Source organism: Castor canadensis, chromosome 4 (genome assembly GCF_047511655.1).
Source record: "Castor canadensis chromosome 4, mCasCan1.hap1v2, whole genome shotgun sequence".
NCBI lineage: Eukaryota > Metazoa > Chordata > Mammalia > Rodentia > Castoridae > Castor > Castor canadensis.
Window position 1 is genome coordinate 150,413,471 of NC_133389.1, and position 26,339 is coordinate 150,439,809.

Below are 26,339 nucleotides of genomic sequence, written 5' to 3' on the forward strand. Positions count from 1 at the left end.
GCCTGCCTAGCAAGTGCAAGATCCTGGGTTCAAACCCCTGTATTGCAAAAACGACAACAAGAAAAATTCTAACTTCATCAAGTCAGGCTTTTTCTGAGTCAGTGCACTTCCATGAATATATGTGATGGGTGTAGACAGTCCCTGGGACCCAACTGGTCATTTAGTGAACTTCGATGGTTTCAAAATGGAGGCCTTGTAAAAGACCACGTCCCATTCCTCTTCACAATGAGTAGAGAGAAACTAACATCATAGGACCTGTCTTCCTCATCCTCCTGCAAGTCTTGAACATAATAAGAGTAGAAAAAGGGAAGGAATGGCCAGACAGAAAACTATGGTTCACATGGTTAATAATATTACTCGAATCCCAAATTAATCCCATATTTGGTTCAGAAAATTACAGGTAGTTTCATTCATATAATGAACAGAACAATTTTAATTCTACCTATGGCAATGAAAATTCATAAGAAAATTCTCAAGACCGATTTCTTTTTCCCTAAGACAATATAATGATTAAAAAAAAAGTAAGCTTCATATAGTATGGCTTAATATTCTGGTAAAACCAAGATTATGCAGTGAATTAAATGAAAATCTGAGAAATAAGAAATGAACCTGGCATTTTTATTAAAGTAGAATGTATCAAAACAAATGAAAAGCAGCCCCCCCCGCCCCCGCCACCGCAATTGCTACCAGGATGGAAAGAGATGAATTTTGTGTGGTGTTTTATTATGTGGATATTTGTTGAAGATTCTTTGTCTTTATCTAGGCAGTGCAATTCAGGTTCTGAAAGAATGGAATATGACAGGAAAAAAGAAGGTAAGATTAATGTTGATTGTGAATTAGTAACATCTTCAGTCAAAATCTTCATAAGCTGTTATCATTTTAACAAAGCTGCTGATTTTATGCTTCTTTCAATACATTAATATGCACACCCAGAAAGCTTCCAAATTCATGCCTTTCTTAAATTACTAGCTACTTTCACTCCTAATGCCCTTATTTTCTTGTCAGTATTTTTAACCACCAGGTGTGCTAACAAAGTTCCAGACTTGTGTTTCTTTGTAAGCATTAAGGGGAACCCAGCCTGAGAATTCAAGTTAATTCAAGACATTAACTTGTCTGAACATATCCTGTAGTACAAAGGAAAAAATTAAGGAGTGTTTTAAGATACTTGAGAAGCTCTAAATATATTTTTATATATTTTTGTTTTCAACTGAAAGAATCTGTTCAAGGCTACTCTGCGATACTTTTTTCTGGCTGAATTCTAAGGTAGAGCTTTAATAAAAGAAGAAAGAAAATACCTTAAAGCCATAGTGAGCAAGGGACCTCCTTGAACACTGCTACACTGCTCACTGGGAGTGGAGGGAACAAGATTTTACTCTGTCTCAGTCAAATTGCACTGTTGCTTTTTGTCTAGTCACAAGGAGACTGACTCCTGGGCACATATATGGTATGCCTGTGTATACACTAGCAAAAATGTACTGCTCTTTTCAAAGTCACTGACTCACCCATTTCTACAGTGGCACAGCAAGGCCCTGTGTTTTGGTTCTCCCAGAAGGCTTTAACATCAGCCTACTCTTTCCCCCATGAAGGGAAGATAACAGGCCTGTGAAACAGGTTTCAAACAAACAAAAGGCAGTATTACTTTCATACAACCCCAAGATTACGGAAATTACTGGAATCTTCCTTTCTTCTTTTTCCTCCTCCTAGTGTCATGTGGAATAGGAAGAATTACGAGATTTTTTCTACCTTGTATGCCACCATCTTTGACAGTCTCTGCTTATCTTTAATCATAGCTTCCCAGACTTCTTGTGAGACGAAGATGATTTGCAAGTGATTGAAAGGCAGTATTTATCTTTACATGGAAAAATTTCAGATGTGTGGTTTAGGTTTTCAGTTTCTCTAAAGTGAAAAAGAAGCCTTTGGCAGCTGCAGACCCAACTCCTTACTCAGCCTTAGGGGCTCAGTAGAGAAATGGTCTCCCCAACCCATGCACATGGAACTTGAAAACCAGATGCCACAGAGGGTTGATGGGGATATAGGTACCATGGCCTGTTTTTCCTGTAACCAGCTATACACATCTCTCACCTAGAGGAACCCTTACTGGAGCATGATTGCAGTTTCAAAGGAAAAAAAAAAAAAAAACTGAGTGGGGAGGACAATGGAAAAGAGGAAACATTCTTTTTCTGAGTCTGTAGAAGAACAAAGCCAGATTGATACTCAACTGGTATTCACAGATTCCCAGATGGTCAGGTATCTGTTCTGATTGGTCTGCAACACTGATTGTTAAGAACACTGAATGCCAACTGGGTTTAAAACCAAAGCCAAGTAAAGTAATTAGGAGCAACATGTTCTTCATAGCCTAGATCATATTAAGATAGTATATACTCATTACTAGGGCATTTTAGGAAAGATGTGATATTTAGGAAAGGCCCCTTATTGTGATATTGGGGTCTAAAAGTCTTCAGTTGTAGAAAATGTGAATAAAAATAAGTCTTGCAATGCTGTTCAAGTAGCAGATGATAGGTCCATGGGTCCGGCTGCACAATCCAAATCCAGGTGGGCCAGATCAGTTTGGCATTACCTTGGAGCAGTTGTCTGCTGCAGCTTAAAAGTTCTGGGGGTGATAATAGATCGTATAGATGCCTGGAATTTCCTGGACAGTAGCAGCAATTCCAGGAATCTGCTTGGTTAGTACCTACGTGGGAGACCTGCCTTCCACTTCATTTTGCAAGGTTGCCTGCTTTTTCTTGCCTGTCTTTCACTCTGGTTCCCTCCTCCCTAGATGATAGAACTTTAGTGTTCACCTGACCACTCCCACCCATAACACTTTAATGAGCTAGTCCTTAATTGCACCAATACTGAATTCAAGTTCTTTCAGTGCTTGTTGTCACAAGATTTTACTGTATTATCATTCATACCTTAGACACTATAAAGTTGCTCAAATAATGTCTCTGCTACTTAAGCCATTCCTTGCTACTTTTGTTTCCTTTTAAAGGAACCTTTTTGTTTACTATGCTTGTTAAACAACGTAACGTAGAAAGAAAATACTTAAGTTAATTTAGGTGGTTAATAAAGATGTAAAGGAACCAAAAAAGATTATCTTATTTTCAACGCTCAGATTCACCTTATATTAAAGGGTCAAGCTGAACAGCATTATTTTCTGACTTGTTTCTCATCATAGAACAATAAAAGGAAAAGAAGCAAATCCAAGCAGCATCAAGGCAACAAAGATGCTAAAGACAAGATGGAGAGGCCTGAGACAGGGCCCTTGCATCCACAGGTAGCACAGATGCAGAATGGCCATGTCAATGGCTGTGAGAAGGACAGTTCATCTACTGACTCCACCAGTGAAAAACCAACCCTTGCCCTTCGTGAGAAAAAAATCTCAATAGTAGAGGAACCATCAAAGGCACTTCGTGGGGTCACAGGTCAGTAATTCCTAAGTAAATCTGCTTAGGAAGACATGGAAGAAAAGCATGCAGTTGGTACTCATTGAGGAAGTGGTTGTTGCTGGTGATACTGGGGAACTAAAAGGTAGCTCCTCTTGTGCACAGACCTATGTGGGCTTCCTAAAGCCAAGATTTGGGCGGAGGGTGCAGCAGGGCCAAAGAGAAGTGCCCAGTCTAGGCTGGCAATAAGTCTGAGGATTCCCTTAAAAAAAAAAAAATCCATAGTTCTAGACCACACTAGGATCTTCAGGAAAAAGAAAACTCTAGTTTAAAGAGATACTCATCAAGACACCTTTGCTGGAATTTGCCGGGTGAAAGGAAAGATAATTGGTGACAAAAGGAAATGTTACTAAATGTTTTCCTTTAGGAAGATAGGCCAAATTATTTCAACTCCTGTTGGGTTTTATATTATGTGATAGAACATTCAGAATGTTAGAATCTGGAATGTTAATTATTTGTGCTACAAGCTATACATTAATCTACAAAAAGCTGCTTCTTAATCCATTGTTTTACCTTGGATGCATCATTTCTTCTCTAGTGTCCCATTTCTTTTCTGTAAAATAAGAAATCTGTCTTAGTTGTTTTTCTATTACTGCTATACCAGAATACCACAGACAGTAAGACAGTAAATGATAAACAAATGAAGTTTATTTGGTTCATAGTTCTAGAGGCTGGGAAGTCCAAAAGAAAGAGAGAGACAGAGAGAGAGAGCAAACTCCCCCCTGCCCACCTTTTATAAATAACCTGCTCCTGCAATAACTAAATCAGTCCCATGATAACAACTTCAGTCCATAATCCATAAGAGCAGAGCCCTCATGACCTAATCACCTCTTAAAGGTCCTACCTCTCAACACTATTGCATAGTATTAAGTTTCCAACACATGAATTTGGGGGCAAATATTTAAACAAACTGCACTGGAACCTAATAGATCAGTAGTTCTCAGTTCTATCTGACCCACTGCCCCATTTTTATTATAAATCCTAAAATAAAATTTACATATAATATAATCTACCTTGAAATAGAATTTCAATAGAAATAGAAGAACTTCAGGGATAACTAAAATAAAAGGCCTTATGAAGTGGCAAAATGGTCACACCCACCTCAAAGGAATCACTTTGCACTTAAAAGAAGTAAGACAATACTCAACTGGATATTGTGGACACTGTTTCTTTATATTTGACATGTGAATGAAGTGTTAAGTATATTTGTATATATAGAGTTACTGAGACTACAACTGTGACAACTGCAGACTGACAAGGGGTGTTAGGTGCCAATTCCCATACCAGGACTGCTGGTGAAGTTAGCTACTCTGTGAAAGAGTCTTAGTCAAGTTATAAACACTGTACACTACCATCTTCCCTTAATTTACATAGAATTTGAATCATAAAAAATCCAACTATGGGGAAATCCCATGATGAAACTATCTAGGCTCATATAATTTTTTTTAACAATCATGAATGTGCAGGTGGACATGATAAAGTTCAGGACAGGACGATTCTTTCTGTGCAGGACATTCCTGTGATTGTAAATCATCTAGCATCCTGCCCATCCCATACATACACAATTGTTTTAGTAAATGTTCAAAATGTTCCCTCGGTTTTTAGAATACTTCCTATGAGGCTGTAGATCCTCAGTGAAACCACCACTCTGGTTGACTCCCAGAGTTCTCTTTTAGTTGTAAAATTCCAAGTTTATTGAATCAGTGACCTACTACACTCCATTCAGAGTACTGTGCTAGACACCACCATGCTGAGAAGGATCTGGTGTGGTCTAGGCTCTTAGGGAATCACATTCTGCTATTCTACTCTTGCAGAGAAGGAATGGGTACACTGGTGGATTTAAGATTTGGGAAGCAGAGGTGCCACATCTGCTGAGTGACCCAGGGGCATTTCATGGTTGAAGGACCCATTGTCAAGGTGATAGGACTTGGAGTAGGAAGCAATGAGGAGAACATTACTCAGCATCCTTGGATATTGCACCCATGCTGTTTATGAGACACTGGTATCCTGTAACAAACCAAAGATGAATAGACACTATCACTGCCTAGGGAAGAGTGCAAGCTAACAAAAGAAACAGAGAAACAAACAGAAATTGCATGATAATATGTACCAAATGAGGGACACATTAAACAACTAACACACTGTATAACACACTAACAAGCCCTTAAATTGCTCACAAAGCACTAATCTTCCAGAAAAACATTTCCTAACAACTTCATTAATAGTACTATAATTCAGATCATCTTTACTGACTACATGATGGTTTCAGAAAGCCAAACAATGACAACAACAAAAATAACCTATTTTCATTTTGAATCCACATTCTCCAAGAATTTTTACTTCAATTTTTAGTATGCCTTACAATTTTTAGAACGTTTTGATTTATAGTCAGGGTGGGAGAAAGAAATTAAATAATCAAGCAGCAGATTCCCAGCTTTACTTGCTATTGCTTTCACATGAATTACTTTCACAATCTAATCACTCAAGTTGCTGTGTTGATATCAATCATTGGCTAAAAGCCCCACACATATATTTGTTCATTTACTTATAATTTATGCTTTATTCCTAAAACAGTTTCAGTAACTTTGTCAAGTAGATGACATTGGAGTAAATGCAAGGCAGATGTGCTTCACTTTTCAGTGAATAAGAGATAGCTGCCTTGAAAGTTAATGTTCACTAAGGCAGTTCTCTGTGCAGTGTGACTTTGGTAAACCCTAACATGGAACTTTCTATGAAGAATTTTTGATCGTGCAAACAACCATCCCAATACATCCCTTTGGTTTTGTTTAACAGGAAGGCATTATTTGTTAATGCCTCTGGTTCATAACAAACTTTATGCTTCGTGTAAGCTTTTCTGTTAAAGAATAAATAATGATAATGGAAGGTTATTGGGTGTGTTTGGAAAAGAATCCCCTGGTTGACTGTTAACTTCATTATCAGCCCACATGTTTTGATTACAAATTATAAAGTGAGTTTGTAACTGGTTAGGTTTTACATTCCAAAGATAATGAAGGTTCATCAGGAAATTGATGTCAAAACTTCAGAACTGTTAAATGACTAAAATGCTTGTTTGATCTATCGGAAATCCTAAGACCTCTAATGGACAAATCACAGATGAGCGACAGGGCTTGGGCACTCTGCCTCCAATCTTGAGTAGAATGTTGGGAGCTGAGAGGATGAATGAGACCTTTAAATCCTATCTCCTCACTTCAGAGCTGAGGAAGCTGTGGCTCCCAGGTTGGGAAGCTGAGGAGCTAGCTCTTCTTGTTAACTCTTCTGTGGTTAGCAAAAGCCTGGCTTGGGTCTATGTAATTTTATGCACACAATGGAGAGTTACTACTAAAACCGTGGCTTCTCCAATTCCTAAAAATACGTATAATTGAAAAATTAGAAAAAGTAATAATAACAAAGCCATATAATTATATTCTGTACCTGAGTGGGTTCACAGTATGAGCCCGAAAGAAATCTCCAGACCACTAGTTGTGAAGCTCTTCAGTAATGATCTTTTTATAACACCTTGACATTCAGGATCTCTCTTTTTTAAAGTCTTCAACAGAATCATTCTGGTGGAGGAAAAGTTAAGCTTTAAGATATATGCAGGTGGCTAGGGGTGTTAGTGTTACTTCCTACATGAAAAATAACCACCCAAAGCACCATCATTTCGGGCTGTAAATACAGCACTGTCAAGTGAGACAGTGCTGTGTGTCAGCATGCAGCTCAGAAGTTTGGGAGTATGTTTTAAGCTTGACAGTAGTTTTCTCCTCTACTTCAGAAGTTTTAATAGCAGCTCAAATTAGATCTTTTACATAATCCAATCAAATCATCCGTTTTCAAACACTGAGTCAGGCAAGTAGATCAAGATTTATTTTTACCAAAAGTAGTGCCAAAGATAGTACATTTTTTTCCTAAGGCCCCCATCTAAATGTCCAAAGCATCTTAAAGTCCAATTTTGTCAAATATTCCTCCTCCTCTTATGTTTCATGAGGCTTGTATTGCTTATACGTGCAGGTGGCTTCTCTCCATTTAGTCCAGAAGAGGAAATCAGATTCCTCTGTTGTCTTTCTCCTACTGACACAATGTCCACTGAGTGGGAAAGGAGCAGGATTATGGGCCACCAGCAACTTCATGGAGATAGACTTTGGGGTGGCTTCCAACCAGCCATCCCCCACCCCCAGCCCCTGCCTCTTTCCTTTGTGTCCCAGCATCCTTTTTAAGCATCCTGGGAAGCCAGGTATTCTTTCCCAGTTCCTTGTCCCAAACTGTTTACTGACCTCCACAAACCCACTTCATAGTCTGCCTTATATTATAGGTCAGGAGCGGCCCTGCCATTTTCCCATTACAGTGCAAATTCCAGATTTCTACACAGAACTGTCTTCTCAATCTCAATGTTAAGTAAACCAAGTGGGAAAGAAAAGGTCCTATTATTTAAGAATGTTGGTCACTTGTCCCTCCTTGGTGCATTTGGCAAGAACAAAAAAACCAAGAACATCCTACCACTATTTTACAGTGTTTTTATGGTTGGAGGTTCCCCTGGGGTTTCCAAGCAGTGTTTTTCATGACACTATTGGTCCCAGCCCCAAGATATCTCCTGGGTTTCTCTAAGCTTATACTGAACCAGAGGATTAGAGATGGTCAACAAGAAGAAAGCAGCTAGCTTAGAATTTTAACAATAAAGACACGTGTCTGTTCAAGGATTTTAGCAGAGCCAGCTCTCAAATGGACACAGTATAATATTATGACTAACAACCAGAGCAGTTAGCAGTAGACATGTTTGGATTCAAAACTTGCCTTTGAATCTTATTAGATAGGTACTTACTAGATATGTGATCCAGGACAAGTTTACTACTCTGTGTTTCATTTTCCTCATCTGCAAAGCAGAAACTATAACTCTACAAGAGTCGAGTGAGTAGTAAATGAGATACAGAAAGTGACTAGCACAGCATCTGGCACAGAGTTAACTTTCATATCACTGATTTACCCACTGAACTGATATCTTTAAGCTTCTAACACATACCAGGTATTTTTCTACAGTAAGGGAATGAGATGACAAAAGATTTTTGCTCTCAGAGTTTACATTCTTTGGGGGATAGGGAAAAGAGAGACAATAGGCCAGAACACAACTAAGTTACTAAGATAATTATAGATTATGATGAGTGTGAAAGCAGCAAGTAGGAGGACATGGAAGAGGTACATTCAGTTATTTCAGATAAGGTTCATATTGTGACATAAGCATCTGAAGAGGAAACGTTTAAGCTGAGATCCAGGCAATTATGGTGAGCCGAACAGCCAATATTTTATGTAAACTTTTTAAGCACCATAGTGGAAATCCTTACAATTAAAATTGTCATTTGCTATTTTTAAAAAATTAAAAATATAACTATAATAACTAGTTGTAATAATAACTATAAAAATATAGTTATTATTATAAATATATAGCTAACATTAAGTACTGCTACATGGGTACACATAGTTACTGTTCTCATTTTAGTACCTAAATTCTTAGTCTTAACTCCCATTTATAGGTGTATATTCCTTAGCTTCAGCCTTTGCTTTAAGGAGCACTGTGTTCGAACTGTCCAAGTAATTTAAAGACAGGCCTTAGATTATACTTTCCACAACTCAGAGCCTTGCTTCCTTTCTTTGGGTATGATAAAGCAGAAGGAGACAGAGACAGACATAGGTTGTATGACTCAAGGACAAAAGACTCTTAGAAACCTCTGTTATGTCACATGAGCAGGTAAAGTTCAGAACTTCTTCTGCTTCAACTGTCCAGCAAAAACACAACACAACTCATTTCTGAATACCACACCTGCAGAACCTATAACCACACTTAAAATGATTTCAGTTCAGATGGACTTGATTAAATGGAATGACCACCCCAACAAAGACAAAAAAGGTTTGGAACAAAAATTTCAATGGTTCTATCAAAACGCAAGAACTGAACCTGTTTTCCCCAGGAAATAAGACAGAGATCAGCACTTGATTTATTAACATGTCTATCTTCTGCCATCAGCAACTTAACCTTATTTTATTATCTATTACCTTTCAGTGTAAATAAGCCCATAAAGATAGTAATGACACAGGACATGTTATAAAAAGAGTGTAAACGAAACCGAAAAACTTGTTTATGGTCAGAATGTGACCAGCTTCTGAACTGCTCAAGTTTCATAGGATTTTGATGAAATAATAGTTTATCTGCATTCAATTTTTTTCAGTATTTGGGCCTTGCACATGCAAAGCAAGAGCTCTACCACTTGAGCCACTACTCCCTCTCTTTGCATTTGGTAAAGAAATTATGAAAAGGCAAAATGGACATGTCTGAATAAACCTGTTTTGGTCTCTGTTCCTAAGTTATTGGTTCCTCTGAATATCTGTTAATTACACTGTGATGCAGAAATGGAAGAATGATGAAATGCAAGTCAAAGTGAACACTAATTATAATGTGAAAAGAGTTTCCTTGGGGATCCATCACTAGACCATTACTAGTAATACCTTAAGGGAGTTATCTTTACTCACCGACTCTTTTCTTCATCTCCCTCTCACTCATTAACCTACTTGTTATGGCTTGTAGCCCATCTCTCCAAAGAAAGTGCTCTCACAAAGTTTGCCAAAGGGTTCCATATTACTGAACCTAGCAGACTTTTTAAAAATCCTTACCATATGGCTTCCTTTCAGCAGTATTCAATATTGTTGATCCTTCTATCACTTACCACTCTACTTCTCCCTTTGGTTTGTAGAACATGACAATCTCCTCATTTCCTCACTGTCTTTATTGCTTTTTCTGTTTCCTTTGAGGATCATTCTTCTTTACTTGACTGTTGTATTGCTGAAGCGCCTCAAGGCATAGTTGGTCCCAAGTCCTTCATTATATAAAGCTATGCTCTCTCCTTAGATCATTTGAACTATACCCTAACTAATTATGTCACACTGCTCACAAACTCATCTTCTGAACTTCATATTCGTAAACTTGACATTTTCACTTTGATATTTCAAAGCACTTCAACACATGCTCAAAACTAACTCATGATCTCTCCCTTCCAGTCATGGCTCTCTTTCTGTGTTCATGATCTTAGTGCACCTTCTATCCAATTGTGCAAGCCAGAAATCGAGGCCCCCATTTCCAATCCACCTCCACCAAGTCCTATTGATTTTTGTTTCCATTATTCCTGACATCTATCCATTTCTCTTTCTCTGCCTGTACCTCACTGCCAAGAAACACCACCTTCTCTCGCCTTTATTGCTATAGTGCACTCATTAATCTCCTCCATGTATTCTTTTTTTCCTACAAAGTATTCTGTATCCTGTAATCTCTTCAAAACACAAAACTGACCTCTTGCAATAAAAAGCAGAAGTCCTACCCTGCCTTATAGGCTTAGCATATTCTGGCCCCCATGTCCAGCTCTAGCCTCATTTTAAGTTTATATATGTTGCTTTTTACAGATAATTATGGAGTTTCTGCTTCTACATTTAAAACTATTCTATCCTAATTGAGGACATTTGAAAAAGCTAATAAAGCTTAAGAAAAAAGTCCAACCTCACAGAAACAACCAGCTAAATTTTATTTCAGAATTATTTTAATTCATAAATATATCAGTTTTTTACAAAAATACATGTGAATGTTTATATTCAACTTTTCATTTGTTATGACAGTGTGAACCTTACCTCATTTCATTAAATGTTCTTTTAGAACATGGTTTTAATGGCTGCATTGTACTCTTATGAATTTTCCATATTTCTTTCAGCTATTCCCAAACTATTATCTATGTGGATTATTTCAGTTTGTTTGCTTTTATAAATGATGATATAGTGAACATTTTTGTAAATAAATATATATGAACAACTATGATATTTCCTTGACATATGTTCCTAGAATAAAATTATTGACTCTAAAGGATAGCATCATCATCAAGTGCTGGGAATTGAACCCAGGCGCAAAGCAATTCACCACTGAGCTATACCTTCAGCCTGAATATTTTTTTTAGATTCATAATATATTGCTGTCCAGAAAGGTCATATTAATCTGATTACTTTTATTTGTAAAACTGATAATAGGAAGATGGATCTTTTTTTAGAGCTTAATCTCCACTTGCATTTTTCTCTTGTAAATATATATGAACACTAAGATTGATTACCAAAGAACTATTGATTATATTATTGTCTAGTACCATAAACTCCATTGTATTTCACTTAAGTACATTTAAGAGAATGGCAATATGATTGTAACATATACACTAGGAATTTTAGACCTAACTATAACAACAAAGTTACGCTTTGTTTCTTGATTAGTTTTTCCAGATAGAACTATTTGACAATACTTAGTCATGATCAGATGATGTCTTTTGAAATTACCTGTGTATAGGAGACCACGAAACTATCTTAATGAGTTAAACTAATTATTTAGAACTATTCTATTTTAATATGTTTCTTAAAGTTAGATTTAAATATTATGTATTCTTACTTCAGTCTACTCGTAAGTGCATCAAGCTTTCACTAAAACTAAAGAAAAAATGAGTTTTCAGTAATTTTCAAATTTGAATACCTATATTGGCTATTCATAATTGTGAAAAATATTCAAATCCAAGTCCATGTATTTCTCCCAAGAGGAGGACTTGTTTTCTTTGCTGCTGTTGACAAAAACAACCAGGACAGTTCATGTTTCACTATGTAAAATAAATCAAGGACAAGTAAAGTATGTATATTGATACCAAGATTGAGTAACTAGAAACGGATAGTTCTCAGTGTTGGCAGGGGTTAGATGAGAGTTGCACATGCTCCAGCTGAGTCTAAGTGGGGACAACTTGACTAAAAAATAAAAACTTTTCAAGGAAAAAAAAGGAATGTAATTTGTATCTTCCTCATCACAAACCCCATCAAATTACAGTAAAGGAATTTTTAAATTTAGAAGTCCACAATAATGAAGAAAAGGAACAGAGGGCATGAATTTCTAGAATAGGTAAAAGAAACTCAGCAAAATCCAAGGAGGAAAAAATCAAAAACATACCAGAGTCAAACCACTGAAAGTCAAAAATGAGAAAAAAAAATCTTAAAACCCAGCCAGAGAGAGAGAGACAGAGACACAGAAAGAGACAGAGAGATTGCAAATGTGAACAACAATAAGAATAAAGGTTGACTTCTTATCAGAAACAATATAGACTGGAACACAATAAAATGAAATCTATAAAATAATGCAATCACCATTGCAGAACTGGATTTCTAGAGAAAATATCCTTCAGAAATGAAGGCAGAACAAAGATATGTTCAAATAAAAGCTGAAAGAATTAATCACTGACAGACTTGTACCACAAAACAAGTGAAAGTATGTTTTCTAGAGTAAAAGTAAATTAAGTGAAAATTTGGAAGAAATTGCTGGAAGAAATGAAAATGGTAAATATGTGGATTAAAAGATAAGGGTTTTTTCTTTCCTTAGTTTTTTAAAAAGATACTTGACTGGGATTTATAACAATTTAAAAATAAAATATATGGCCATAAGTGAACAATAGACAGGAGTGTGAAAGTAAAATTATACTACTGTATCGTCCTTTGTCTTACAGATGAGGTATCACAATGATGACTGAAAGGACCATATGGTGGGGGAGGAAGAGAGGGAGGAGAAATGACCCAAACAATGTATGCGCATGTACATAAATGAATAATAAAAAAAAAACCTGTGATAAACTAATGATATAATCTTGCAATCCTTAGGAGTGCCTGCAAATTAAAAAAAATTAGACTAAGGTAAACTCAAAATAGTAGATATAATCTAGTAAACCAATAGTTACATTAAATATAAGTGAACTAAATATTCTAATTAAAAAGCAGAGATTGACAGACTGGATTAAAAAAGCAATACCCAACTATAAATGATTATTCTAAGAGATACTTTTTAAATATAAAGATAGAGAGCCAAAAGTTAAAGTGTAAGAAGCATATACTGTCCAAACAGTTAAATATAATAAAATTGGTGTATCTCTGTTAACACCAAAGATTTCAATACAAGAAATACTGCCAGAGTCATCATTTCATAATAATAAATAAATAAATTTATCAAAAAGAGATGACAGTTCTAAATTTATATGCACCCAATAAAAGAGCTTCAAAATCTGTGAAGCATCAATTGATAGAACTAAAGAAAGAAAAACCCACAATGGTTATAGATTTTAATGCCATTTTCTTAGTAATAAAATGAGAAGATTAAGCATTAGTAAGAAGAAGACTTTGTCAATACTACTGTCAACAAACTTGATTTAGTTAACATTTATAGGCTTGTACACCCAACAACTTCAAGAACACCTGCCATTTTTATTCAAAATTGATAAGCAGTTATACCATAAAGTAAGTTTCAACAAATTTAACTATACCGAAATCTTTAGAGTATGGCTTCTGACTACAATCAAATTACATTAATAATAGCAATGAGATACTTAGAAATTATCAACTTTCTAAATCATCCATTGATTCAAAGAAAAAATTCACAAGGGATACTAGAAGATACTTTGTATTGAATCATAATGAAAATATAATAAGCCAATGTCTAATATCAGGAACCAAATCAGCCTTGGCCCTTTATTCATTTAAAAGCTTATAAGAGGATATAATGAACAGTTTTATTCCAATAAATCCAACAATTTAGATTAAATAGAAAAAATCCTTAGGAAAAAAAAAACCTTACAAAAACACAAACAAGAAAAAAAGCCCTATACCTAGCAAGGAAATTTATAATTAAAATCTCCAGGTACAGATGGGTTATTTGTGAATTCTAACAAATACTTAAGAATGCAATGTAATAGCAATCTTAGCATTTTAGAAAATAGAACACATCTCAACTTTATAAGGTCAACATAACCCTTTCTCGAACCTGACAGTCATTATTAGAACAGTGTTGTTCATGAATAAAGAACCAAAAGTTCCTCAACCAGGTGCTAGAAAATTAAGTAAGCAATATATAAAAAATATAACACACCATGACTGAGTGTGTTTTATCCCAAGGATGCAATGCTGGTGTAACATTTGAAAAACCAAAGTAATTTACTAATTAATAAAATAAAGGAGAAAAATTGTCATTTCAGTAAATGAAATTTAAAAATCACTTGACAAAATAAAAACTCTCAGCAAAATAGGAATACAAGAAAACTTCTTGAATTTGGCAAACATGAAAAACTCTACATCTGGTATCATACCTAATGAAGAAATGTTGAATGCAGTTTTCCTAAGATCAAGAACAATGCTGGGCTGGAGGTGTGGCTCAAATGGTAGAGCACCTGCCTAGTAAGCACAAAGCCCTGAGTTCAAACTCCAGCACTGCCCCACCCCCATAAAAAGAACAATGCAAGGGTGCTTATTTTACATTTGTGTACTGGGATTCTTAGCCAATCTAATAAATAAAGGAAATTGGAAAGGAAGAAATTAAACTTCATTACAGATGTCACTGTATGCATGTAAAAAAATCAAAAGATCTCAAGAAATCTGAGGCAAATGTGGTAGCACACAGCTGTAATCCCAGCCAAGGCATGATTTAAATAGTTTCATTCTAGAATATAAATTAGTTATTACACATTGTAGACCATCCATTTCATGCCTCTTATGATTTAGATTTGTGCTAGCCAACAGAAATATGATGCAAGTTACATGTATAATTTTCTATTTTTTAGTAACAACATTAAAAATGTAAAAAGAAATATACAGGGGGAGTGGTTCATGTGGTAGAGCACCTGCCTAGCAAGTGTGAGGCCCTGAGTTCAAACCCCAGTACTGCCAAAAAAATCATAATAAATGTACAAGGAAATAGGTGAGTTAGCCATGCACTGGTAGGTTCATGACTATAATTCTAGCTGCTCGGAAGGTGGAGATCAGGAGGATCATGGTTCCAGCCCAGTGCAGGCAAAAAATCTGAGAGACCCATCGCACCAGAAAAAGCTAGGTGTAGTGGCACATGCCTGTCATCCCCAGCTACAGTGGGAAACAAATAGGAGGGCCATAGTCATAGTCCATAGCCAGCAAAAAGCAAGACCCTTTCTCAAAAATAAATAGAGCAGAACTGAAGGTGTGACTAAAGCAGCAGAACACCTACTTTGCAAGTGTGAAACCCTAAGTTCAAACCCAGACACACTAAAAAAAATGTAATTCAAAAATATTTCCCTGTAGATATGTCACTGCAACTTGTTTGGCTGGCAGCTCAGCGGTAAGAGCACCTGCCTAGCAACGTGAGGCCCTGAGTTCAAGCCCCAGTGCCGAAATAAAAATAACTAACTAGAGCTAAATTGATGAAGTCATGGCTCAGGCAGTAGAGTGCCTGCCTAACAAACAGGAAACCCCGAGTTCAACCCCCCAGTACTTCCAGAAAAAGAAATAGGTGAATTTAATTGACAAATTTTATCTAATTTTATGTATCTAAAATATTATCATTTCAACATGTAATCAGTGTTTTTATTTATCTTAACGTAATACTGTGGATTGAACCCAGGGCCTTGAATATGCTAGGCAAGTACTCTACCACTGAACTACACTCCCAGTTCCAATGTTTTTAAAATTATTAAAGAAACGTTTTAAATTCTTTCTTCTGTACTAAGCCTTCTAATTTTTGTGTATGATTCACACTAAATTAAGAACATCTCAATTTAGACAAGCCATATTTCAAATATTCAATAGCCATATGTGGGTAGTAACTGCCTTATTAGCCAGTGCAGGCTTGTGTAAATCAACCCCCATTCAGTTACAGTTTGGTGAAGTTTACAGGTAGACTCCAGCTAGACAGAGAATGGATGGTACTTCTGATGCTAGAGGAAAATCACTGTATCCAGGGAAGAATTCCCATCATTCTATTGCTAGAAATTCAGGATTTGTGGTCAGGATGAACATCGTTCTGTTATAGCTGCATAACTCCACCAGCTTTTATCTGAAAGATTCCCAGAGCTTTACTGTCTTTAAAGACAGACCTGAACATCCAGTGTACAAACATATCCACGCAGTGTTTAAGAATTTTAATCTTCCCAGTGTTCAATAACCCTACCACAAATAAGACTAGCTCTTCAGAACCCTAAAAAAAAAATACTGCTACTCAAATTTTTCAGTAACTATTTGTTGGATGAATGATGAACTGAACCAGCAGCACACATGTCAGTTCTTTGATACACAAACAAAATATTTTTAGCTTAGGTTAATGAGCCCATGCTCATTTGCATGCTTGTCTTCTGTTTAAAATTCATTTGCCTCTTAACAGAATAATTTTTGTTCTTCTATCTAAGGTCATTATTTCCATTAGGCTGTAAGTCCCCTTATTTTCAAGAATATGACTAATTTACTAAACTATGCACAAATTGCTGTTTTAGATTCTTGATTTATAAGTCATCAAGACAATCTCGATTGTGATTTAGAAAGGGAATGAGTTGGAATCAGCTTGGACTTGGTCATTGTTTTAACACAAATATTTATAGACGCATCATCAGGTGATGGTGTTACCCATCACCACTCCAACAGAATCACCTGGGAAGCAGGATGCCAGCCCACTGCTGAATCAGAATCTCTGGAGGTGGTCTTTGGGAACTTGCATGTGTGAAAAGTACGAGGAAGATTCATTTCACTCTGAAGTTCCAAGGACCGCTGGCCTACAGTGAAGTTCCACTTTAATATAACTAAAGATAATTGCATACTTGATTTAAATCTGGTTTATTACTACAAGAAATGCTGTCTTCAATATTTATTTGTTCACTACCTTTGCTGAACATTTTATTGTGTATTATAATGTCCCTTTACATAGAATTTTCATCATTCAGCAATAAAAAGTGTATGCTTCCTTGACATAAAAGTTATGAATGATAGTTTCAACTAGAGTCAAGTTATATTTATCATAAATGAGACAATGTCTGAAATCAAATTGACTAGGACTCAGATCATATACTTTTACATTTTCCCCTAGTGTAGTCGCTGTAATGTTTGTGAGAGTGCCAGGAAAGGTATTCTTTGTTTCTTACTTTTTCTCTGTGAAATCATTTTAAGTGTGCTTCAGCCACAATTCTACAAAAAGCTATTGAGACAAACACAAGTACCGAGGCTTCAAAAATGAATCTCAGTCAGCGTCTTCCCTCTAGAAGGTCATAGCCTCTGCATGGCAATGCTGAGAGGCAAACAGAAGCCTTGTGTTAAAATGTTATGTGAAGTTTTTAAGGAGCACCATGGGAACAGAGAGAAGCAGGGTGGGGTAACGATCTGAAAATGCAGCTGGGCTTCAAAGAGATGGACCATGCTTCATGTGAGTGTGAACTACAGTGTGCCAGAGAAGTGAAGACACTTCTATAAGGTTATCCAGAACAGATGGAAGCTCAAAACTTGGGACTTCCAGACCCAAACTTCATTATTTTCACTAAACCCAGCTTTCTTCAAGAACCTGGCTTTCAGAAGCACACTAGCCTCCCTTTTTTCACACCCAAAGCTCTCTGGCAGTAAGATACTAAGGGTGATCCATTTCCTTTTAAGATCCTTAGATGCTATTTAATTCACTCTAGCAATAACTACATTGGAACCTAACTTTAAATGATGCCAGAAGCAATGTGCTGTAATTTATTGCTACATCTATTAAAGCTCTAGAGAGAATCTCACTCCCTGGATCTTAAGTATAGTTGAGGTATTATGATGATCTTTTCTGGTTTAATCCCTCTATAAATTAGATGAAATGATTATAGTACCTGTTGTCACTTCATTCTTGCCCTATCTCCAGTCACTCTTCTGCCTTCATTAATTCAGAATAAAATACCAGAAGGCATTAATGTAGCACTTGGAGATAGGAGGGCTACATTTTTATAGCTTCAATATGAAATCATACTTAAAGATGCCTAAGCCTTTACTGGAATAGGGAGGAAAAAAGGAAAGTCACCTCATCTACTGTAAGCATCTTAGTAACCTTGCTGCATAATTACAAGCAAGGAATCTAAGGTTCAGAGATACTAAATGGCTTTTCCTGGGGTTGCTCTGCAAGGGCTTCTGACTCTAAACACAAGGCTCTTCCTTGTGTAACCTCTAATCTTAGGGTTCTGTTTAAACAGTTCCTTGACTGTTTTGCAGTGAAAGGCATTCTTACCGACATGTAAACAAAATAGAAATCTCAGCATCTCCCATCACTTTATCATCAGTGTTTCGAGTTTATCACTTCACAGTCATTATTTGGTGTTCTCTTACAGAAGGCAACAGACTACTGCAACAGAAACTGTCCTTAGATGGGAACCCCAAACCTATACATGGAATAGCAGAGAGATCAGATGGCCTACAGTGGTCGGCTGAGCAGCCTTGTAACCCAAGCAAGCCTAAGGCAAAAACATCTCCTGTTAAGTCTAATGCCCCTGCAGCTCATCTTGAAATAAAGCCAGATGAGTTGGCAAAGAAAAGAGGTAAAGTGATTTCTTTTACACAAATGATTCAACATATATTGCACACAGAAAAGTGCCAGAATGGCAGAACTTTCCAAAAGATGCTGCTTAATGAAGAGAGATGCACATGAAATTCCATTTATTTCTGTGACCCACATAAATTCAAAGGCAGGCATGATTTCTTCTATGTTAGTCAAAGGTCTTGAGTGTTTAGGTGGAGTTACATCCCCTTCCTCTGCCCCTCTGTGGCCATTCTGTAGGCATGGATAAATAAGCACCAAAGATACCTTCCACCCTAATCACTTACAGTGCAAATGTTAATACAAGCAATCTTTTACAAAGGGACTAAGGTTTCCCAGGTAGCCAAGTTCTTGACTTGCCTGGCACAAAGATGAGTCTAGAGCCTGGCACGTCTTATTCAGAGACAATCTTCCCCATATAAATTCAGACCTGTGTGAACTTCCAGATAATTTAATACCAAAAGAGGGTTTTCTATTTGACACACTGGCTTTTTATTTTGTGAGCTTTGATATATGTGACTAGTAACTAGCCTTAGAAATTAAAGTGACTAAATCACTTCCTTTCTGATTCCAAGATTAAATAATAGTGTTTTCATTTAGTCTCAGTTGTATCTGCTTTGACTTTGGCTTGATATACTGTCTCCATTTTCTTGAGGAAAATTTCTTCTAAGAAACATTGCTCTTGTTGGGACAAGTGCAGTCTTTGTATTTGACATGCACTGTGTGGACCCTGGTGACAGTTTCAGGAAATCAGGCGAGATGGACACCCAAAGAGGTGCTTTAAATGCTGCTGCTATAATTACAGGGCTGGCTCAGGAACTGGTAGGCAGGAGCCAGTGTACCTGGCACTGCTGCTCCATCCTCTTTCTAGCTCATTTGTACCTCTCTCAATTCCAGTGTCATTTTCCTCTTCCAAAAGCCCTGCTGGCTTTTAACCACACACACAGTGGTATTTACAGAGAGTGCCAGCAACACAAATGGTCTTTAGATTCTAAGACACTGCACTTTATATGATAGGGTGTAATGATCAGAGCCTCCTTCTAAAGAGCAAATGAGTTGGGTGTACCCCAAGTGGCTCAGCTGGAGACCCCACTGGTGAAATCATAGTCTCAGGAACAGAAGGAACCACCCACTCTTGACAAAACTTTTTGTTTTTCCATTAAAAACCAAAGATAAATCTATTTTGGGTGGGTCTGTTGCTTTGTTTTGTTGTTTAGCTCAGAAAGGATAAAAGTGCTCAAGTTAACAATTTTTTTTTCCTGGAAATCAATTTTAGGCCCAAATATTGAGAAATCAGTCAAGGATCTGCAACGCTGCACTGTTTCTCTAACTAGATATCGTGTCATGATTAAGGAAGAAGTGGATAGTTCTGTGAAGAAGATTAAAGCAGCCTTTGCTGAATTACACAACTGGTGAGTAATTCAACCAAGGAACTATAAATTCATGGTGCTCGAACTGTTCCTATAGTTTGTAAAAGCATCAGATGGAAAACATTGTTTAATACATAAACATCACAGAACAACACTCTTAGCAGATTATTTTAAAGCTCTGCAGGCAGAAGCATATATCTTGGGAATAAAAAAGAAGAGAAAGTGTTTGAATAAGAATAAACCTGAAAGACATAATTCACTGGAGTTTAAAACTGGTCCAAATGTGTATGAGGATATAGAATAAAATCTCAACAAAGAAGAAAACCTCAAAAATGGTATTACTGACAAATCCCTGGAAGGCTAAAAGCATGAATGCTACCAAGAAAATAAAATATTACAGCATTATCCTTATTTAGAAAAAAGGAAAATTCCTTTAATGAAAAGAAACATCTTGTGTAAGCTTGGAATCCTTATTGAATATTTTTATGATTAGAATGAAGAAGTTAGGTACTAATGTGGTTTTGGCTCTGCTTTCCCTGTAGCTGATTTTAATGGAAGACTTTTCTGGGAGCCCTATACATTTGTTCATGTCCACAGGTGGAATGAAATATTAGTTAGTATAGGTTTTTACTATCAGAAAAAAAGATTTTCAGCATACTAGTTAGTTCTCTTTAAATTTCAAGGGAGAGAAATCCAAGTCACAATAGTTAAAGATGTAAGAGAATTGATTGGCTGATGTACATGAAAATACTAGAAGATTCTTCCTTCAGGCAAATTTGGTTCTGAACCCAAATAGTATCATCAGGACTCAGTCTCTCTCTCTCTCTCTCTATCTCTCTCTCTCTCTCTCTCTCTCTGTCTCTCTCTCTCTCCCCTCCCCTCCATCACCTTCTCCCCCTCTCCCTCTCCCTCCCTCCTTCCCTTACTCTCTCTCCTTTGCTCTCTCAGTGATTCCCACAATGACAGTAAAGATAACCCCACTGCCAGCTCCAGACTCAGACCCTGAGATCTGAGAGGATTTATTTCTAGTAGTTCCAGAAAAAAATCCAAAGGCTAATTCCCATTGGCTGTGTTGGGCAACATATTTATCTCTAAGCCACTTACTGTGTCAAGAGGAACAGTCTTCCCAAAGCCAGGCTAGAGTTGGTAGTGAGGTGAATCCCCCCACGTCAACCCCATGAACCGGTAGTTGAAGAGCCATGGTTCCCCAGAGAAAAAACAAGGTTATCACACTAAAAGAGAGAAGACTCGTGTAACACATTCCCTATGTCTCATTGGCCTCCGATGAAATTAGAATTTGGTCACATCTTCACATTTTTCCTTTTCCGAGTCCTTGCTTTGACACTGATGTGTCTTTCAGCAGAAACTGCAGAGTTGTGTACAACCAAGAATTAAGCTTCATGCTAATTTATTCTAAGTTTCACAAATTTTAAACCATCTGCTACATATAAATAAGATCCTAAGGGTGACTTCCTCAAGAAAACCCATCTCCTTCAGTCATCGTTCAGACTCTTACAGGCCCCACTCACTGACAGCATCTGGATCTCACTGGAACTCTCCCTCATGACCAGATTACAGTTTAGTTGTGCAGAACAACTCCAAGAGCGTGTTTGAAGACTTAGAGAAAGTAAAGATGCTATACTAATGAAGGCTCATTATTACTATTAATTTTATAGTTATGTGACTTTTCCAGCCTATGCTGAAGTAAGTTGCCCTATTACTTATAAGTAGTACTAGGACTTCCAGGTCTGTTCTCTAGAGCCAGGGTCAGCAGAGTTTATCTCTAAAGGACAACTAGTATACAGCTGAAGTGTCATGGGTTTACCGTCTGTGCAACTGCTCAGTGGCTGAGAGCTGTCAGATAATGCAGGAAAGTAGTGGGCCAAGTTGGCTTGTGGGGTCACAGTTTGCCAGATCCTGTCTGGGGGCATTTGATAGTGGTTTGAGAAGAACACTTTTGTCTATCCTTTTGTGTGGCATTTTAGAGTAAGCCCTTCCTTTGAGGACCCAAGAGATAACCTTCCATCTGAGTGATTCACATACTAGCTGACCAAGCATAGCAATGACCTCAAATTACCTCTTTCTCTTCCAACTGCTCTAAGTACTTTTAATTTTATTTCATTCTACTTCTTAGTAAAATGAACAGCACATGGGTCATTAGACATCTTGAGATTTACAACAGATTCTTTGAGCGTTTTACTCAAGTGCCAAAAGCATGGGGCCAGGAAAGCCAGCATCCAAGAAAGTTGTGCTTTCTCTGCTCCAGGTTCCTATTGTACTATATACTGATGGGGAGGATCACTTCTGAATGAGCTCTGTCAGGCAGCGCTGCTGCTTAAAAGTCACCTATGTAACAAAAGGGCACTTTTCCTCCAAACTGAAGGAGAAAACACTTAGACCAACCATTCTCTACACACAGTCGCACTCATTTTCTGATCTAACCCTTAATACATAAAAAAGATCCCACAATAATTGTGTGTTAGCTGAAAAATAAAATCAAAGAACTCTTAAAAATCAACCATTTCCATGCATTTCTGCTAAATGAAAACCTTCGCCTCTGCTCCAAATAAGCCTCCCACCCAGCCAATGTGGTGACATACATGGACAGAGTCTCCTTCTTGTTTCCAAAGGGGGAGGAAAGGATAAATTTTAGAAATTAGAATGCTCTTGAAAAATCCCAGATTGCAGAATTGAAGGAGGCAGCTTAGAAGTTTTTTGAAAAGAAACTTTCCTGTTGATGATGAAATTGCCCATTAGATCAGGCATTAGAAACTGCTATAAATGTAGTAGCACAGTTTAAATTCAATTATAACCTCAGGATCACATCACAGGAACAACTAGATTTGGAAGGCATGGGCTAAGTCCTCTGGATTTCCAAAAGACTGCTAGTTCTAAGACAGGTTTATTCATGAGGTCCACAGCAACACGGGAATATGCGTTCCATTTCCAGCTCCTCTTTTCTCCTTACTTTGGGGCACCCAATTCTTCTAGCCCCCCAAATAACTCAATAGGCATTGTATGTCATTTAGAAATTAATGGAAACACTCAGGTGAAATAAGATGAAACATTCACTTTGCTACCAGAGTGCCAGGTTAAGGACAAGCTCTGCTTGACTAAATGATGATCTCAAAAAGCCAGGAGAAAGCAGTTGTGTGCGCATCCTCAATACCCAGTGAGCACACACCAAAACAAAATAAGCTGATTGCCTATCCTTCCCAATTGGCCTGTGAGGAATACTTCTTTAGTATAGTTATTGAAGGAAACTGTTAAGTAGCTAACATGTGAAACTCAAGTTCGTATTTAACCAGGACACAGGGCTAACTGACCATAACCCAGAGCATTTCAGTTTTCCAGAAGAGACTGGGGATTCGAGAGGATAACAAAGATGACACAACACTCTCACAGTATGTCTGCACAGAAAATAAATTTGGCAACACAAGCATGAAAAGTCACATCAGGAACTAACATGAAACAGCTGGTTTCTTTTCTGTATGATTGCCTTCCTACCACAACTGGAAAATATTCATCCTTTGGAATCATAGCTGACAGAGTTAATTGCTTTATGTGCAAAGTAGTCTAGCTTCTCATCACAAATTGGTGTATGTATGTCCAAGCTGATTGTGAAGGCTTAAAATGAGCGATAAAACATTACATTTGAAAAACATTGAGGAAGGATAATAGTACTTGATACTTCTACCATATGCTGGGAAAGCTGTAAAAATTCCATTAGGTGCTATTGTCAATTTAACACCTAATTAGAGCACTCTTAAGGAAAATAGAACCTGGTCATGAGCCAGCAGGGTAGCGTATGTACTAGGGGTGGGGTAATGCAGAGAATGGGAGATGAAGGGGGCAATCTTTTTAAGCTGCTTTGCTTTCAAATAAAAAGGGAAATCATTTAAAACACATTTTGTAGGGAGAGGCCTAACCTTGTTCATTTCTCTTGAAGTGGTGTCAGATCTAACCCAGGTAGAATTTGAAAATAGGTTAAGAGTTTCAGTCCCCCCATCCCCAGTCCCCAACCCTCTGCCCTTGCCCACTTCCCCTACCTCTGCCATGTTTTCCCCCATCTTTTCCTCCCTCATATCTTTTCCAGCTTTTCATCAGAAATGGGGTGAACCTACTGCTGCCTCTACTGACCAGGGCTTCTCACTGTGACATACATCTCACTCAAGACAGGAATTTGTAATGGTGTCCCCATATCCCTTTTCTTTTCTTCTTTTTAACCATTTAAACTCACTGGACTTATGTAACTCATGACCTCATCCTTTTGATGATGGTGTCTCTTTCCTCTGAAAGTGATACCTTTGCATGTTAACAAATGCTTTGTTGATACTCTATTCCTCATCCAAAAGAATAACTCTAATGTGAGAATTTCAGGCTGAAGAAATAGCTATTTTGAGAAAAGTTTATCTTCTTCTAGCATCCCTCAAATCCCTTTCATCTGCCACTGGAGCCCTGTTGATAGCCAAGCAAAGCCATCATACATTATCAGAGTGTCAACAGGTTGGCCCCACACACAGACAAATATCCCTGTGACATTTTAAGTATTACATCCTTTTTTTTTTTTTTTTTGGAATGTGATCTTGAGAAGTTCTCCCAAGTAGGAAGTTACCAATGGGGCTGTTGTGTTTCAGAATAACCTAGGTGACAGTCGTTCCCATATTCCCAGCTTGCTGCTGCTTGGATGCCCAAATAGTATAAAATAACTGGAAAATATCTCCTTGAAGACACTTTTGTTTAAATTCAGACATAGCCATCTTTCCTCACTATCATGCAGCAGAATTCTTGTCTTATCATGTAAAGAATACTTGTTCAATAGTCATTGAAGAAAACCATTAAGTCACTAAAATATGAAATTCAACCAGGACACAGTTACACAGGGCTAACTGACCCTATGACCTCATTTTCCCAGAAGGGACTGGGGATTTGAGAGGGTAACAAAGATAACACGCCCCCACACACATACCCTAACACACACATGTTCTCCAGGTGTTTAGCTGCTTTTATGTGGTACCTGGTAGTGCTAACAGCCTAGTTTTTCTTTGCTGTTTGGGTTATTTGTTCTTTGTGAATAAAACTTAACACTGACTGACAGATGATACCTGTAAATTAATATTTGGTTCTCTCCATACCAAAGTATATGTATGTAAACTATAACTTAAAACTCAGAACTTATAGTCATCCCTTGCTGAGGTGCTAACCCCAGAGATACTGATTCCCATGGTTCTAGGAGTAAGTAATCCAAGAAAAAAAAAAGTGTTGGTGACTCTGTTGTGTATCTATGGTTGAAAACCACTGGTTGCCGGTATGGTGACATATGTCTGTAATTCCAGCACTCAGAAGGCTAAGGCAGAACCTCATCAGTTTGAGGCCAGCCTGAGCTACATAACATGACCCATCTCAAAAAAAAGGGGTGGGGGGAGGGATAGGGAGGAAGACCAATTGAGAATTCTGCAAAGGGAGTAATAAGGCTCAGGCTAGAACAATGGATCTCAATAGGGTGGCTGTCAATAGGGTGAATTTGCCCCTACCTTCAACTCAGGAGACAGTGATCTGGCAATATTTTAATTGTCACAACTGCAGAGGGAGCACTATTGGCTTTTAGGAGGTAGAGACCAGGAATGCTGCTAACCATTAGCCTAGAATGCACACGACAGCCTCTCTCCCACACCACCCTCTTTCCTTCTCATGTTCTTAGAACAAAGAATTCTGGCTCAAGATGTCAATAGTGCTGAGATTGCTGTAACTTCTTTAAGAAAGGAAAGACTCCCCCTTTTACCATACCCTGAGCATCTATCTGCCCCATCAGCTGCCCTTCAGAGACACCATGGGCAATATGTGAGGAAGAGTTTCTTTGTCAGTCACTTACGTACTCAAAACACATAACATAATGTCCTCTCTTTTCAATCAGTGCAATAGGAAATATTTTTTCCATACTGCCTGAAACATAAACCTCCTAGCTATACCATTTAAAGGTCAAATTACATTTTTGCCTCCTTGAGATCAGAAAAACAATTATACTGTAGTGTAGAAAATTGAGGCCTTTTCTTTTTTGTCTGTTTTTCATTATAGAATTCAACTCAGTCCTTAGAAGAAAATGGAAAGATTAAGAACTGAAGGTTGTAGCTAATGACAGGCAATCAC

At 37.4% G+C, this 26,339-nt stretch overlaps 1 protein-coding gene across 7 annotated transcripts in view; it reads left to right on the forward strand.

The window, feature by feature from the left end:
• Spats2l (spermatogenesis associated serine rich 2 like) overlaps window positions 1-26,339 on the forward strand; it is a 160,910-nt gene that overhangs the window by 105,947 nt on the left and 28,624 nt on the right. For 6 of the 7 annotated variants that reach the window (XM_074071347.1, XM_074071348.1, XM_074071349.1 and 3 more), the window contains 4 exons: window positions 764-813; window positions 3,179-3,425; window positions 18,617-18,823; window positions 20,099-20,234. In XM_074071347.1, the coding sequence (XP_073927448.1) occupies window positions 764-813; window positions 3,179-3,425; window positions 18,617-18,823; window positions 20,099-20,234 (640 nt within the window). The remainder of the gene's footprint in view (window positions 1-763; window positions 814-3,178; window positions 3,426-18,616; window positions 18,824-20,098; window positions 20,235-26,339) is intronic. The other variant, XM_074071351.1, reaches the window with a different exon arrangement.